Source organism: Aulostomus chinensis, chromosome 11 (genome assembly GCF_037954235.1).
Source record: "Aulostomus chinensis isolate RoL2024-O1b breed Wild chromosome 11, RoL_Achi_v1.0, whole genome shotgun sequence".
Lineage (NCBI taxonomy): Eukaryota > Metazoa > Chordata > Actinopteri > Syngnathiformes > Aulostomidae > Aulostomus > Aulostomus chinensis.
In genome coordinates, this window is record NC_141330.1 from 11,819,914 (window position 1) to 11,836,311 (window position 16,398).

At 43.5% G+C, this 16,398-nt stretch overlaps 1 protein-coding gene across 1 annotated transcript; it reads left to right on the forward strand.

The window, feature by feature from the left end:
• Positions 1-139: 139 nt before the first annotated feature.
• ptpn3 (protein tyrosine phosphatase non-receptor type 3) lies at positions 140-16,278 on the forward strand. Its single transcript, XM_086218521.1, has 27 exons — positions 140-284; positions 931-984; positions 1,453-1,594; positions 4,658-4,792; positions 4,950-4,992; positions 5,169-5,250; positions 5,448-5,492; positions 5,575-5,627; positions 5,798-5,915; positions 6,004-6,091; positions 6,200-6,288; positions 6,361-6,424; positions 7,160-7,362; positions 7,445-7,570; positions 7,666-7,824; positions 7,951-8,044; positions 8,125-8,202; positions 8,289-8,345; positions 9,185-9,341; positions 9,433-9,602; positions 9,910-10,000; positions 10,214-10,275; positions 10,382-10,528; positions 11,196-11,324; positions 13,397-13,542; positions 13,688-13,823; positions 15,668-16,278. The coding sequence occupies exons 3-27, from the start codon at positions 1,526-1,528 to the stop codon at positions 15,740-15,742; spliced, it is 2,616 nt and encodes an 871-aa protein (XP_086074647.1). The 5' UTR covers positions 140-284; positions 931-984; positions 1,453-1,525; the 3' UTR covers positions 15,743-16,278.
• The last annotated feature ends 120 nt before the right edge of the window (positions 16,279-16,398 follow it).

A 16,398-nucleotide genomic window follows, 5' to 3' on the forward strand; every position in this document is an offset into this window, starting at 1 on the left:
TGGCTTAGGCAATTATTTTAAGAGGGTGATGATTTTGGAACCCCCCCCCCCCCCCTTCCGCTTTGCGTGCGCGCCCCTGTGAGCGCGGGATTCCCATCCAGGCTGTTCTCTTGAGCGCGCTCACCGAAGGGGCGGGGCCGTATGGAATCAGCGCAGCAGGCATGAGAAACTGTCCCGGATATTTACCTAAACTCTACCTGGGCACTCCGATCCCCGGCCGTCCCGAAGTCTTCACAGCGGCCCCTCTGATGTTTATGATCCGTCTCTGAAGCGGGACGACTGAGGTACAAACGACTTTTATTTATGCCCTAAGAAAACTTAGACTCGGGACAAGGACGTCCGAGGTTGTAGGAAAGTTGGCCAGCGTTGTGTTCCTCCTTTTGGGTGTAGCTGCAGGAAAGTTCAGGTGGTCAACAGGTTCCTTGTTCGCGTTGTGGCTCAAAGTACAGCGAGGTCACAGCAGAGTTATTGACACGACCGGAACACCTAAATATGGCCTTAAACTTCCTGATGGGCCTTGTTTAGTTACTTCGATGTAGGTGTTTATAATCTCACTTTTACATTTTTTGATAAATGCAGATCAGATTATGGCAGAAATGGGCTTTGTGTGTGTTGAAATCATCATAAGCCTTGAGCTCCAACGTCCTCGTCTGTAATAATCTGTTCATGCCAACACAAAGTCAGCATGTGCACGATGATGACGTTGTAACGTGTTACACTGACGTGTTAATTCATTAGAGAGTTAAATCTAAGAGGCTCGCAATGGAAAACAAGCCATCGGACTAGGACCAGCTCTGTTTTAATACATTCAGAGTCTGTCGCTGTGTTCAAACATTAACTCCAACATTGTGTGTGTGTGTGTGTGTGTGTGTGTGTGTGTGTGTGTGTGTGTGTGTGTGTGTGTGTGTCCGTGTGTGTCCGTCCATTCAGAAACAAGCAGCCTGGATACATTAATGTTCACCTGGAAACAAAGACATAACACATGTGAGTACATTCGCATGCATACTAATGCACACACAAAGATTCTCAACTGTAATTTAGGAGTGTGCGCACATGCATTCTTGCATGTGTGTGTTTCCGTCAGATCTGTCTTATAGCTGGAGAGGGGCGTGTTCAGCTCTGAAAATGTTTAACATTCTTATCATTCAGCTGCTTGTGAAAGGTGGAGAGACACAGAGGGAGAGCAGCAGGGAGAGGAGAGGGACATGTTCAGACCCAGGCCAAATAATAAGGAATTACACACAGACACACACACAGACATACACACACACACACACACACAGACTCAGAGTCACTCCTTCGCATTCATGATGCATTACTCACTGCGGCCTGATGCTCCAACCAGCTCACACATTACTCACCATGCAGTGTCATCCTGAGGGAGGTGCTTTCATTGGTACACAACAGTCTGGAAACATCTGACACTGTTTTTGTGGTTGTGTGTGTTTCCAGGTCCCCTCTTAGTGACGAGCTAAGAGCACAGTGTTTGTCTTGAGAGGGAGGCAGAGTTACCGTGGTAACAGACATGCCAAAACCGGACCTGCTCTGCCTAGTTCAGCTGCTTGATGGCACTATCGAGACCTTCAAAGTCAACGTGTGTAACACACACACACACACACACGCGCGCGGTTTCCTGTCTGTAATTCAGGAGATCGTATGATGCTCCTCTCTGTCTCTGCGCTCTGTTATTGATCGTATTGTCAACGTATCGATCCACGTCTTCCGTTCAACATTGACCTCGGTTTTCAAGGACAAGTTCACCTGCTGCAGCTTTCGGTCACACTTAACATCCTCAACATATCATACAGTATAGTCTAGCAACAAACAAACACACACACACACACACACACACACAGGTTTACACACAAGTATGAAGGCAATCACAGTATTGCTTTCTTGGAGCTTTTGTGCCGTATTTTCATTGAAAGCATGGGGGAGCAGGGCCAGTGCTGCGCGGATGGATTCCTGCATTAAACTCTCTTTATAATACTCCTGTGATTGTTGTGTATTGATGAGATTTCATGTTCTGTTCTTGGTATTCTCTCTGAATAAGAAGTAAGGCCAGCTGAGATGGATTTTTGCTGGATTTAATAACACATAATACTGGTGTTTGCTGCTGCAAGTGTACACTTGTTCACAGCAGTTGACAGTAAACAGTAGAGACTCCCTGCTGCAGAGAGCTCTTAATATACTTCTGGTAGCAGGATGTGACAAGAGAAAAGGGGAGGGGATGCTAATTAGCTGTGGGTTATCTCTCCGAGTGGTTAATAAAATATTTACTACAGATTGGCTCTAAAAATGATATTTTTCCTGGATATATTCAATAGTTTGTTGTGTATGATTTACATCCATCTATCCATCCATCCATTTTCTACCACTTATCCTGTTAAGGGTTGGGGGGGGGGGGGGGCTGGAGTCTATCCCAGCAGCCTTCAGGCGAGAGGCGGGGTTCACCCTGGACAGGTCACCAGTCCATCACAGGGCCAACACAGACAGACATACAACCATTCACTCTCACAGTCACACCTACGGTCAATTTAGAGTATCAATCAGCCTCGTCCCCTCTTGATGTCTTTGGACTGTGGGAGGAAGCTGGAGTACCAGAGAGAACCCACACAGGAACAGGGAGAACATGGAGACTCACACAGAAAGATCCCGCACCTGGGCCGGGACTCAAACCCGGAACCTTCTTGCTGTGAGGTGACAGTGCTGACCACTGCACCACCGTGCTGCCTCAACCATTCATATTAATCCCAAAATCACCAGCTTTCATTGAAAGAATAAGTAGAAGTGGACTCAGAGAGCACGGACCTCTTGACCAGGCTCATGTAATCTTCATGAGAAATCCATAAAGACGTTTCTATTTTTAATGAGAAATAACATATCATGACCGTCTGATTGATTGACATGTCTATGTTTTACCATACTTTGCTATAAACGTGTAGCAGGCTAGACCGGTCCCCATCACTGGGTCTCATTCATGAATTGTTCTCACGCGCATAAGGACATTTCAAACCCTTAATTAAGTCTTAAAAATGGGAATGATAACCTGAGTGCTTTTAGTGAGTACTTGCTCCTGGCACCTCCTGTGTATCTCTTCTAGTCTATCTCTTAGTCTTTGAACAGTTGGCTGACCGCCAGGTACATATAGCCATCAGGTTGTGCTTCTGTTCAGTCTTTAAGACCAAACCGAGGGCTTAAAAAAATCTCAGGAGTGTAACAAGAAATTTGTGAGTAAGAGCATTTGATAGAATTACACATGATAAAACAATATGTTGCAACGATAACAAGTCCAAATAGAGGTGAAGCTGGTAAACACCACAGAGAAGCTCTCGAGTCAGTTGTCCAGATCAGCTGGATGGAAAGGTCCAACCACACCAAAACATCCTAGTCCTCCTTTGATCGATGTGAACGCCTGTCTGTTCCTCACCAACGTAAACCACCGATACACTTACTTGTACTTTAAGCACACGTTCGTAGTTGTGATACTTAACTGTGTTTTTGCCTATTATGTGATCCTTGACACTGGTTGGTTCGTCTGTTAGCAGGACACCTGGAAAAAACTCGAGGATGGATTAAGATGACATATGGGATAATGATAGAACTTAGATTTAGAAACAATTAGTTAGTACCCCTTCTCATTCATATGTATTTATCTATCACATATGAAGTGTTTCTAACAAAGTCATGTCTACTACTGGTTTGTTTTGAGGCTTAAAGCCACTATTGCATATTATCATATTGCTGGTGTGATTAAAAAAGAGGCCCTCAAACTGAGCCAAACTGTCAATGGTAATTAAGTAGCCTATGATTCCACAGTATGCTATTGTTTTGGACTAGACTGGTCCTAATTGAAGTGCCATTGCAATCTTCAATTAGGACCAGTCTAGTCCAAAACAATATGCTATCATTTTGGACTAGACTGGTCCTAATTGAAGTGCCATTGCAATCTTCAATTTTTATAAGGGTAAAGACAAGTGATGTATATGGTGGTATCAATAAAATATTTGTTTGTGTTATCAAACATCCATCCCCCCATCCATTTTCTTTCACTTATCTTGTTAAGGGTTGCAGAACAGGATAAGTAGTAGAGGATGGATGGATGGATGGATGGATGGATGGATGGATGGGCTACTGTTGGCAAATTAGATGACCTTCACAGCAGTGGCCAAAGGGTTCAGATGAAAGGTTCTTGTCAGTGTTGTTTCAGAAATGTGCAAGATTGGATTTGTCATTTAAGATAAAGCACAAAAATCGTTATTTTTATGTTTTTTATTACCTATGCACAAAATATTGGGAAGAAAGGTCAGAACAAAACCAAAAACACATCAGTTGTCAGTTTATGATTTCTCAATCGGTGCATCCCTGCCCTGAATTCTACTCTGAGCATTTCAACATGAAGGAAAGAGAATAATAATTCATGTGTCCGCCTCAAAATTTAACTGGCTCTCCCGTGGCTCATGCTCCACCCCTCCACTCCACCACCAAGGTGGTTTTGCATAATCCTGCAAACAGCACTGCAAACATTACCTCCTCTTTACATTGAGCTTTTCTGCAACACGCTTAAATTTAGCTCTCGCTGCACATGTACAAATGATTAAATAGCACTCAAAGTTTTGGCTGGGAGTAGCATTTGTTTGTTGTTTCCATCTTTCAGAAGCAAGATGAAGGTGTGGTTCTGTTGGACCAAGTATGCGACCACCTGGGCCTGCAAGAGAGGCAGCTTTTCAGTCTGCAGATCAGAGAATCCAGCACAGCCATCCCCTCCATCACAGCCAACACACACTCTCCTGTGAGCTCGCCGTTCATCTGCTGCACATTCAGGCTCCGGTTGTAACATATTGCACTTGCTGATTGCCGTTTAGGCGATGATAACCACAGGGTACTGTTACTTAAATGCATTTTTAGCCCCAGTTAGCCATTATACTTAATGAATTTCTTCCTCTTAGAGATGGTTGGAGCCCGAGAAACCCTTGAAGAAACAGATTAAAGGTATCTGACTAGTCTGGCTCCAGAGAATTCATTTTCTTTGCCTTGTATGATTTCTCCAGTAAAGCATATTGTGTTTAAAAATATATTCTGATATTTATAGAGTGGAAGTGTAGGAGAGACGATTGAGGTGAACTAGATTCGGGCCATTTGTGTGACATGATGACATTTCCCTGCAGGTCTTGCATCTCCCTTTTATCTGAACTTCAGAGTGAGGTTCTTCATTTCCGATCCCAACTCTCTGCAGCATGAACAGACGAGGTGATTTTATGCGTTTTTGTAAAGGTTATATGTAACGTGTCATTTTTCTCGCAGCCAGTGTTTAGAATGTTCAGTTGAATTTTTGGCAGCTGCACATGAAAAATACAGATTCTATGCCAACCTTTTTTTATTTCTTTCAAAAAAATTTCCTGACAGTAGAAGTATGGGTTGAATTTCCTCTTGTCTCGTCCCCGCAGACACCTTTACTTCCTTCAGATCAGGAGTGACATTCGTGAAGGACGGTTAGTACACAAGCTCTAACACAGCACATTTCCTTGTGTGTTTATGGCTGTTACCCTGTGTAATCATAGAGTATGATTGCAGGTTGCAGTGCCCGCTGAGTGCAGCTGTAGTGTTGGCCTCATATGCTGTGCAGTGTAAGTCATCTCCACGTAGAACATGAAATGATTAATGACTTAATAACTGTGAGTAAATATTCCTGCTGAGAGCGCCTGTAATAAGCAGCAGCTCTAGATGTCATCCCAGATGTATGTCTGGTTATTTGTTTTCTTCCTGGCTGCTCACTTTCTCTCTCCGTTCCCTGTAGCCGAGCAGGGCGATCACTGTCCACCCCGACTCCCTGGTTACCTGTCAAAGTGCCACTTCATCCCTGAACAGGATGAAGACTTCCTATCTAAAGTGGAGGATCTGCACCCGCAACATAAGTAATGCAGTGTGCTTTTCAAAAAAAACAAAAGAACAACTGCTTTGCTTTCCTGAAGTCGTGTTGTGTGTGACTCTGCGTGTTCCTAGGGGCCTGAAACAGAGCGAGGCAGAGCTGTGTTTCCTCAACACGGCGCGGACACTGGAGTTGTACGGCGTGGAGCTTCATGCTGCCATGGTATTGTGTTCACCTCCGTTATTTCCATCTCTTCTTGATCCTACTTATGCTTGTATGGCGCTTTCCATCAATCCTACCTCCCTCCCTCATCTTCTTCCTCCTCCTCAGGACACCAACAATGCCCCTCTGATGGTGGGTTTAGCATCAAGTGGTGTTGCAATATTCTGTAATATGATTTGCTCCAGTTTCTTCCCCTGGTGAGTGATAGTTGCACTAATTGGAAAGCTTGTTTCTATTAGTCATCAACAAACTACATTATTCGTATGCAGGGGGAACATCATCAAGATATCATTCAAGAGGAAACGCTTTCTTATACATCTCAAGCGCAAACATGTGAGTCCCTTTACCATGCATTTGTTCTCAGTTGAGCGACTCAGGAATGAGCCCTGAACAGGGAAGAGTGAGCACAGTTGAACATCTAGGTCCCTCATCTTGAAGTAAATGTAGTTCCAGTTGAATGCCTGAAATGATGTCTGTGGTAAACACAAGCTAAAGCCATTCTAATGGTTTGATCTACAGTGTAACATAATCATTACATACAGCATTTGTCCATTTTCAAGCATTTACAAATATATATTTTAAAACATTGTCATGGCTAAAAGAGACATCAGAGACCATGCATGTGTGTTTAGTTTGTTTGTAGCATAACGCTAGCTGTGTACTGCTAGTGATCGCATCTGCGCTTGAAACTGTTGTTCATTTGTGAAGATAGAGTTTATTTTCAGCCATGAAAATATAATGTAAAAATCCCATTGGCTTTGCTCAAGCGAGCCCATGGCAACGCTAACCTTGAGGATCACCTCAAGTTAGAGTGGGAACAAATCTTGTTTTTAAATGTCTGTAGGGAAATCTGTTGGAATTTATGCATAAGACATTGGACGATTTGGCATGAATAATCATTTAAAGTTGAATGTTCGTGCCTTTTGCAGGTTTTCTCTGTGTTTCCTTATGAGAATAGTTAATTTTTTTTTGCCACCTTAGAATTTTCAGTTACACAACAGAGATGATCTGACCTTGAATGTTGGTGCTACAAAGAAGGCTTACAAAGCTAATCTGTGTACGCTGCAGGGGGAGACCCAGGACTGTGTGATGTCGCTCCTTTTACCTTGCCCTAAGACCTGTAAGAACTTGTGGCGGTCCTGTGTGGATCATCACTCCTTTTTCAGTTCAAACCGCTCAGCAAGAAGCCCCAAACACAATAACAGCACAGTTCAGTCCTACAGGAAGCTGATAACACAGCACCTGGGCCTGGGGAACGCTAAAACTGAAAGGTGCGCCTGGACATGATGATATTTAGATTGACATAGGAACTGAACTTCCAGGTTAATTGTCTTTTTTCCTCATAATTTGTAGTGGTCCGGTGTGCCAACGTGTGGTTGGAGGGATGGTGTGGAACCCAGTGCTGCAGAGGTCAATTTCCTCAGAGCACCTCGAGACAAAGAGTCTGCCCTCCAGATCCCCCCCGTCCACCCCCAACTGGTATAGCATACGACATCCACGCTTATCTTTACGTGTGTGAGCTTTACCTTTCTAATTTTGAGTTATTTCATGGAACTATTTTGTCTCTCCGGCAGGAGGAGTCCTCGAGTACGCCACGGTATCCGTAAACCTCGCCCGTCCTCCATGGAACTCTCCAATGACTTGAAAGACATGTCAGAGGGGGAGGACGTCTTCTACACGTACAGGGCGTCCGTCAGCAGCAGCAAGGACAGCGAGGGAGACTCTTCGCCACAGTTAATATCACATAACACAGATTTGCATTTTAAATATGAAAGGCAGCATTTTGATATTATGGTAAATACAAACTTATCATCTTTTTAATCTTCAGTTTGGGTGAAAATGATCTTTTAATCTTTCAGCCTCTCTGGGACGTACCAAGGCCCAAATGAAGTTTTGCAAAATGATGACAGCATAGACGAGGATACCACCCACAGCTCGCTATACCACAACAAGGTCAGTTATCACAGATAGTGTTAGCGGACAGGCTTTTGTGGATTTCTTTGTTGTAATTGTGAGTGCTTGTGTCTCTGCAGGGTGCCCCCGGCGACGGTGACCTCCTGCTCATTCGCATCACTCCCGATCACGAGGGCAAGTTTGGCTTTAATGTTAAAGTGAGTCTCTGAGACGCCACCCTGGGCAAGATTTTCAGTATTGCTACTCCATTTTTGCTCCGTTTAATATTTCTAACTCCTCCCAGGGTGGAGTGGATCAGAAGATGCCTCTAGCCATATCCCACGTGAAACCTGACTCTCCGGTAAGAGCGCACTCAGGTGGAGGTGTTTGTTGTCCCTATGATGAGTCAGTAATAAATTCATGATTATAAGCACAGTACAGGCTGATGGGTGCTACATGAGGGTAGGTGCTGGGTCTGAAAAGCCAATATGGAGGTACCATCATCCTGGATTCTCTCCCAGCTAGGGGTTCTGCTTTCAGAACTCTGTAGTATAGAACATTTGAATTATCCTCATGACTTTATGGCCTCAGTTGCTCGGTCCAAGCTCTCTAAATGCAGCTTGATGTTCTTTTTGTAAATTATTGCGAGTGTGTGTACGGGTGTGTCTATGTTGTGATTGACAAGTCCCCACCAAGGCACCCTGTCCATCAGGATAGAGGATTACCATTGTTTTCCAGCTCTACCTTCATCACTTCTTACTCCCAAAATGATGAAACTGAAGCCTTCAGTATGGCTGCGACATATTAGTGATGTCAGATTCTGATGCGGGGTAAAAGCACAGGATGGATATTTGTAAAAATGTAAATGTACAGAACGATATGATCATGTATTTACCCTTCTACCTCCCAGTTCGCTCAGGCATATCTTAACAACGTTGTTAATAGGAAGCTCGTTCTTCTCTGCTCTTAAACAGTAACATACACAGGAAGTTGTGCAATGTTCCCACTGTCAATTACTTTTTTAGAGCTGGGAAGAATCATGGATTTTGTCTTTTACCCACCAATAACTTGCTGAAGTGTCACGTCTCAAGGCTGGAATTTGGAAGGGTGACTGTCAGAGTTATATTCGGTCTATGGTGGTGGGCCGTAAAAAGGTGGAGAGGATTTTTTTAGCTTTTGAATGATGGTTATTGCTTCTAGGCAGGTCGATGTGACCCAAAACTCCTGGAGGGAGATCAGGTGGTGCTCATCAATGGTCGAGACATTTCTGAACACACCCATGACCAGGTTGTCATGTTCATAAGAGCCAGCAGAGAGTCGCACTCCAGAGAGCTCGCCCTGCTCATCAAACGTAAAGGTGAGTAGTGGAGAAGAATATATACGTGCACTCTTATAGGTTATGTCTCTTTAAAATATCCACCGTATCCTTGAATGTCCTTGTATTCCAGGTCCTAGTCGGGCAGCAGCCCTTCTGCAGCTTCCCCCCGCCCTCACTATCACCAGCCAATCACAAGCAGACAAGTCACCTGGCCAGTCGGAACGGGTCACGACACTGGAGGAATCAATGAGACAGCTGGAGAGAGGAATCCAGTCAGGCACACTCTGCTTTCACTTTGAGGTATTTGATTTTAAGTGCACATGGGAACTAGACAGTGGATGGATATTCAAAAATGTATTTACACAGAGGACTAAAACACCAAAATCTTTGTCTTTCAGTAGGATTTACAGTGTCCTGCTCCATTAAGTGGGCTATCATAACAAGCCTTTTAAGTGCTGTTTTCAGGACAGATGTTGGCCCTAATCTTCACTAGAAATCCTGACAGTTGAATACAAAGTTACCATCACTGTTCTGGTATGTGTTGTTTTTTTCATACGTGTGTTTATCCGCGTGTGTGAGTGTGTGTTTGCATTCTTGTCATTTCTAGAATTTATACAGGAGGAAGCCCGGCCTGTCGCTCAGCTGCGCCCGGCTTCCTGAGAACATGGACAAGAATCGATATAAGGATGTTTTACCTTGTAAGATTTCTGACTGGCTGTCTATCAGTGCTTGGCCCTCTTGCCCTCTGGTGCCCCCCCCCCCCCTCCATTCCAGGCTCTGTGCCACCTTCTCTAACCTTGATCTGGATCTCTCTCCATATAGCATCCCATGAAATTTAATTTGCTAAGCCTGAGATGCATTGCTGGCTCTGTTATGAACCTCACACACAGCTGATCTCACTCTGCTTTCAGATGATGCTACCAGAGTCAAGCTCCAGGGCCAGGAGGACTACATCAACGCCAGCCACATCACGGTGCGCATCACTAATATGGATTTGTGTGTCCTGTCCGCGTCTCATGCCTAATACAGACTCTCCTCTTCTGTGTGGCTGTGTGTGTGTTTATTTGTTTGTTTCTTAGGTGGCGCCCCCAGTTTCTGCTGTGTGTTTACGTTATGTTGCAGCTCAGGGTCCTTTACCTCAGACCTGCAATCACTTTTGGCAAACCGTTTGGGAGCAGCAGTCACACACCATCATCATGCTCACGACTCTGACCGAGAGGGGGCGGGTATACAGACTTCTACATGTTCACGCTGTAAACTTTTGTCCAGGAATGCAAACGAGGAAACACAAATTATTCATCTCGCTATCATAGTTATTATAGCGGCACGTCTACCAGCAGATAATTACATGCTGCGTTGTTTTTTATTTGATATGGGATTATTGTAATTAACAGCTTCGGCGGTGATGTTTACATATGAAAATAACTCATAGGCTAAGTTGCAGTGTGTCACAGTGTTGAGATTGGCTAAATGTAAGGTTTGACTGCCAATGAGATAAATATTTCCAGCATGAGGATGTTCAGAGACAAAAGCAGTGAGCTATCAAGGTCTTGTTGAACGATGCTGTCTCTGTCTTAGCTTGCCTGTTGCTTAGTAACCTGATGTTCTCATTCATTGATAATTTTTCTGATAATTTTCAAGTGTCTTGACTTTCTGTCTACTTAAAGGTGGCGCACACACACTCATGTAAATGCACACACAAATATTAACAATCAGTTCACATCCTGCTCCTGATGGATCACCTTTGTCCGCTGGGTGGAACACACCAGGCTGTTGGATTTGATTTCAAGAGAGCTGAGTGCAGCTGTTGCAGCAGCAGTAGTAAATTGTATCCTGACTGATGACACATGCTACAAGTAATATAATATGTCAGTCAATGTGATACTCTTGCAGACAAAGTGCCACCAGTACTGGCCGCATCCTCCAGAAGTGAAGGATTATGGGCCCATGCGGGTAAAGTGTCACTCGGAGGAGTGTAACCTGGCGTATGTGACACGGCAGTTCACTCTGACACATATACAGGTACAGTAGCAACCACACAGCACTCTATTATAATTATTATTATTAAAATGTCTGAACTAGAAATTAATCATCAAAAATGTGTTGTAATAAGCATTTAATCATAAGAAACTAAGTATTGTTTATTAGTTTAAAATGAGCCCTATCTAGATGGGAGTGGATCCTCTTCAGCGAAGGTCTGTAAGCTGCCCCCAACACGTCTAACATGAATAAGTAAATTCTCATTGCGTGCTTTTGTTCCTCTATAGTGTTTTTTGGATTTTTTTTTTTCATTTCACCCAAACACGCTGTCCTAGTCTAATTTGACCCGTTCTACCGATACCTCCGCATGTGATGGAGGAAACACGTGGAGTTGGCTGCATGTTCTAAACTGACAGCAAGGAGTTTCCCCAGGGGGGATTTAGAGTTTGAGAAGATCAATATATCTTATCAGCTAATAGAATATTTTTCTATGATTTTCCTTGGTTGACCACAGCCCTTGTGTGGACACTGTCAACCAAACCAGAGTCAACATGAGGAACTGAACCAGCAAGCCTCACATTAGTAGACAATGCCATAGACAATTGGATTATCTGGACAATATCTCATATAGTGTTTCTACGATCTCTCATACTGATGTTTTCCAGGCAATGACTTACATTACATTATGGTAGAGGGCCACTATAGCATGTCTGGCATTGGACCAGGGTTTGGTTTTTTTTTTTTTAATCTGTTGGAATAGCATTTACACGGTCACACTGTTTAAACAGCCCAGTGTTTTCTTTGTGGTTGCCAGGAGATAAAAATAAATAAAATTATTAAAAAAAACGTCAGTTTGGGGTTAAACATTGTGCTCGTCACTGTCACTTTTTACCCAGCCATCCAATCATGTGACAGTTGGGACAAATACCATTATATCCTACTTCTAAAGGTGCCGAACACCTCAGGAGCGATTTGATCACGTGATCGTACGCAAAAATATTTCCTCACCAACAAATTCTCACGGACTCACATCGCTCTCAAAGTCTCATAGCTTGGTGCTTTCAGGAGAGCATTTTGCATTTCAAGCCGGGAGAAAACCGCTTTGATGGACACACACTTGAAGGCGATCCTAAGTTCTCCTACGTATATGGGAAAGTAGGCCTGAATGGAGGGTCACTCTGTTGGATGCAATGTGGAACTGCGAGCAAAGACCACACAACAACAAGATACTCTGCTTGTATGTTTGCACTGACATGTGCCACGTTTTTTTCGCCATATGTCACACAACAGAGCTCGCCACAGGACAAAGCCACTCCTGGCAAACTAACAGCCAGCACAGTTGCTTCCGCGTGGGCGTGTTTGTGTGTATATTTGCGTGGGTGGGTGGGAGAGTGCGTTAGTGTGTGTTAACTTTTGCATTACACATTTACATAGGTGTGGGTGGGCAGGTGCGTATTTTTCTGGTCATTCTTGCTGAGAGGTTTATGAGTCTAAAACGCTTCGTATGGTAGATAATCAGATTAAACGAGCTGCTCTCCACATTAACTTCCGTGGTGAACAGGTACATAAACAGATCGTGTTCAAGGAGGCATGAAGTATGAATGCACACACATGCATACACAGATACTGCTGTGCCCATCTGTTCCTCTGGTGGAGCGAGTTAATCCCTGCATGGACTCACAGGCCACATGCCCATTACAAACTAAACCATTCTCCTCCCCGCCTTCACTTCTTTTCCAGCTTTTCCTCTATCCGCCTCTCCACCCCACCTATTTTTCTTCTCTCATCTAGCCGTGTCGTTCTGTACTTCCTAATCCCAGTGTGACCCACAGGTCACGTGAACTTCTGCTCAGCTCACCTGCTCTGTTTTTCCACAACACATTCAATTTGCTTTCTCACATTTCTGCCTACAGTTGAAGTCTCCTGTGGGGGATTTATTTCCCAAAGTTTGCATGTTTATCATTTAAAACTGTGAATTGTTTCATTCACTGTGATTAATTTCCTTCCTTTTTGTGTTTGTGTGTGTGTGTGTGTGTGTGTGTGTGTGTGTGTGTGTGTGTGTGTGTGTGTGCACGCGCATGTGCGTGCATGTGTGTGTGCATGTGTGCGCCCAGCGGGGTGAGGAACGTGCAGTCACACACCTGCAGTATGTAGCGTGGCCGGACCACGGTGTACCCGACGACCCCTCTGACTTCCTGCTGTTCATCAGCTCAGTCAGGGAGCGGAGGAGAGGTGAAGAGCCACTAATGGTACACTGCAGGTAAAACACACACACACACACACACACACACACACACACACACACACACACACACATAGTACTTTAATTGAACATTGCTTTACTCATCTGGCACTCCCCTCTACTGTACACTTGATGCTGTGTTTATTTTGAATCATTCTTTCAGTGCAGGGATTGGGCGGACAGGTGTTCTGATCACCATGGAAACGGCTTTGACTCTGTTGGACAAGGGGCTGCCGGTGTTCCCGTTGGACATTGTCAAAACACTGAGAGATCAGCGAGCCATGATGGTTCAGACCACGGTACAAAAAAACAGCATGTTACTGCAGTCTCTAATCTTTATTATGTTTCTACTTTGTAATCCAGGTTACTTTTCTATATTTTCTTAATATCATGTATAAAATATAATGAATAACAAGTAGAGCTTCCAATGATTGTATTTAAATTTTTCATTTACTCTTTAACTACAAGGTGCCTGAAGATATTTTTAGGGGGAAAAAAAATCACCATTAGTAATTAAAACAATGTGAGTAAAGTTTTGAAAGAGGATGGTGAAAGTGAGTCACTCACAAAAACAGTTGTATGGATTATTATTTATTTCTTTAAAGTCAAATATTTGTTTTTTTATGTTTTATTAGGTGTTTGCAGTTTAGTTTCAATTAGGAAATTTTGCTTTAATAAGGCAGTTTAAGAAGATTTAACAATGAGGTTTTTCAGGGGGCAGGAATGTTTAGAGGGAGGAGGTCTCACTGTGACATTTACTGTGGTCAGAATTTATTTTGTCACAGTTGGGCAGCGTCCTTCATGTAGAGTTATACTGATGAGCTGGAGCAGGTCAGAAGGCCTGGTTTATGGCGCCTCTGTGTTGGTTGGTGAGGGGACTCACCGCTGTGATGGGAGGCGGTGTTGGGGACTATGGTCGCCCTCTAGGCAGCTGCTGCTACCACTATCACCTTTATTTTGAAAAGAGATCTGATCCTTGAGGCACCAACGCTGTGGTGTGTTTTATGCTGATGGGACACTTCCTCAAGTTTCCTTCATCAGTTTCTGTCATGGAAAACATGCAGAGTCAGAGGGCGTCCTTTCATGTTACTGCTGGGATCGGAATCTGTTTGTTGAAGGGTAAATCCCTTTATTAGATATTGATGAACTAATGATGATGATGATGATGAGAATGATGAACTGAACTCTGCCTGTAGAACTGAAAGAACACTTTTGAAAGAAACAGACTTTTTTTGCAACTTGCCGATTTGACACCTTCATCCAAGCCGGACAGGAAAACAGTAAATGTCTTAACTCCTTTGTGTGTGCTATCGAGAGCTGGCCCACAGAGACCATCTGACCACTAGTTAGCTTAGCACAATGAATGGTAGTGGATGGGAAGTGTTAGCATACATTAAATAATTCAGGTTCAGGATTTTTGTCCTTTTGCAAAATCATCTATTCTTAGAAGCAACCGCTCTTGTAGGTGTCAACAAATGTTTTGTTTGAAGTTTTTGTAGATGGGCCTCATGAAGTCCCCATGCCCAGTCAGGTGATATGTTTGAGATTGTAAAACTACAATATCTTTGCAATTTTAAATTGTTTCATGTTGAATTTTATTTAAAACCGTAGTAATACTAATTCTAAAGTGTATTTAGTGACATTGACAGAAGTATGCTAACAGTTCCCACTCAAGATGATTAATTGCGCTATGCTAAGCTAACTAGCGCTCAGCCAGTCTATATGGTTCTCAGCTGTCTGGGGAGGACTTCATACAAGTGTATTTCCCACAAATCGGGCGTTTTCATTGATTTCCTCCAATTAAAGGTGTAATATAAAAAACAGGACACAAATACGACATTTATTTTTTAGGAACGCTGCAGGGAACTGTATTTAAATGTTTCTCAGCGTGGATTAAATTGTGCTTTCGTCTGGGCTATTTTTTAAGCTGCAGATTACAACACAGTTACGCAGATGTACTCTTTTTTGACCCAGCATTGGACCGCTTTGTAAGAGATATAAGCGGTATGGATATTTGTAATCAGTTAATGGTTGCTTTCTTTTTTTGAAGGTATTTGTTGACAATAAGCATGTAGGATATCGCCTGAATTTCACAAAGCAGCAAACTAATAAGAGCTTTTTTTTTATGTTATGTGTCCAACAGTGTCAGTTCCAGTTCGTGTGTGAGGCCATGCTGCGGGTCTACAAAGAGAAACAGGAAGGATCTACAGCACCGTAGACACACTTGGTCTCTTATGACTTCCACAGAGGGACCAACAGCTCTTTACAACATTAACCTCCATCATGCCTTCAGGGTCGGTACACAGACTGGACACTAAGAGGATAAGTGGCATCAGAGCACAGCTGTGTGATCCACGTCACACAGATTAAATATGAATTCCACACCTTGTCTGCCTTAGATTGTAACCGATAGCAAAATAAGCTTGTAGGAGCTGCTACAAGTCGGACGTGAGCTGCTAATTTCTGCCCAAGAGGCAACTCTGGAATGATGCCTCGAATTATTTACCATTGTGTGCCTCAGACTGACACCTCAGGGTCGATGGATCGAAGTGGGCAGCCGAGGCGGACCGGGATCGTTGTAATCTGTAGTTTATCAGCATGTCTGGAGACAAAGAGCGTGGCAGGCTTTAGATCACTACAGCAGATACCTTGTAAGGTCACCAGCTGACCACCAGAGGAGCACCCAAATCCACTTTTCATCACTCTTAAATTATTGAGACACTAAATAAACACTAATTTCTACTCTTGTGTCTGCTGTGTCATTGATCCCTTCTGGTTCTGAAGCTGTGACGGCCTCCTGTACGCTTCCTCGTTTATTTCCTTACAGTCGGCTGAAGTGAAGAGCAGTCTGCTTACTTAACCTTCAGCTGAGTG

Excerpts from the sequence above, each read along its gene's own strand:
- ptpn3 (XM_086218521.1), top strand. The coding sequence starts at position 1,526 with ATGCCAAAACCGGACCTGCTCTGCCTAGTTCAGCTGCTTGATGGCACT. Across the intron at positions 9,342-9,432 it reads CCTGCTCATCAAACGTAAAG|GTCCTAGTCGGGCAGCAGCC; the intron begins GTGAGTAGTGGA and ends CTTGTATTCCAG. Across the intron at positions 9,603-9,909 it reads CACTCTGCTTTCACTTTGAG|AATTTATACAGGAGGAAGCC; the intron begins GTATTTGATTTT and ends TGTCATTTCTAG.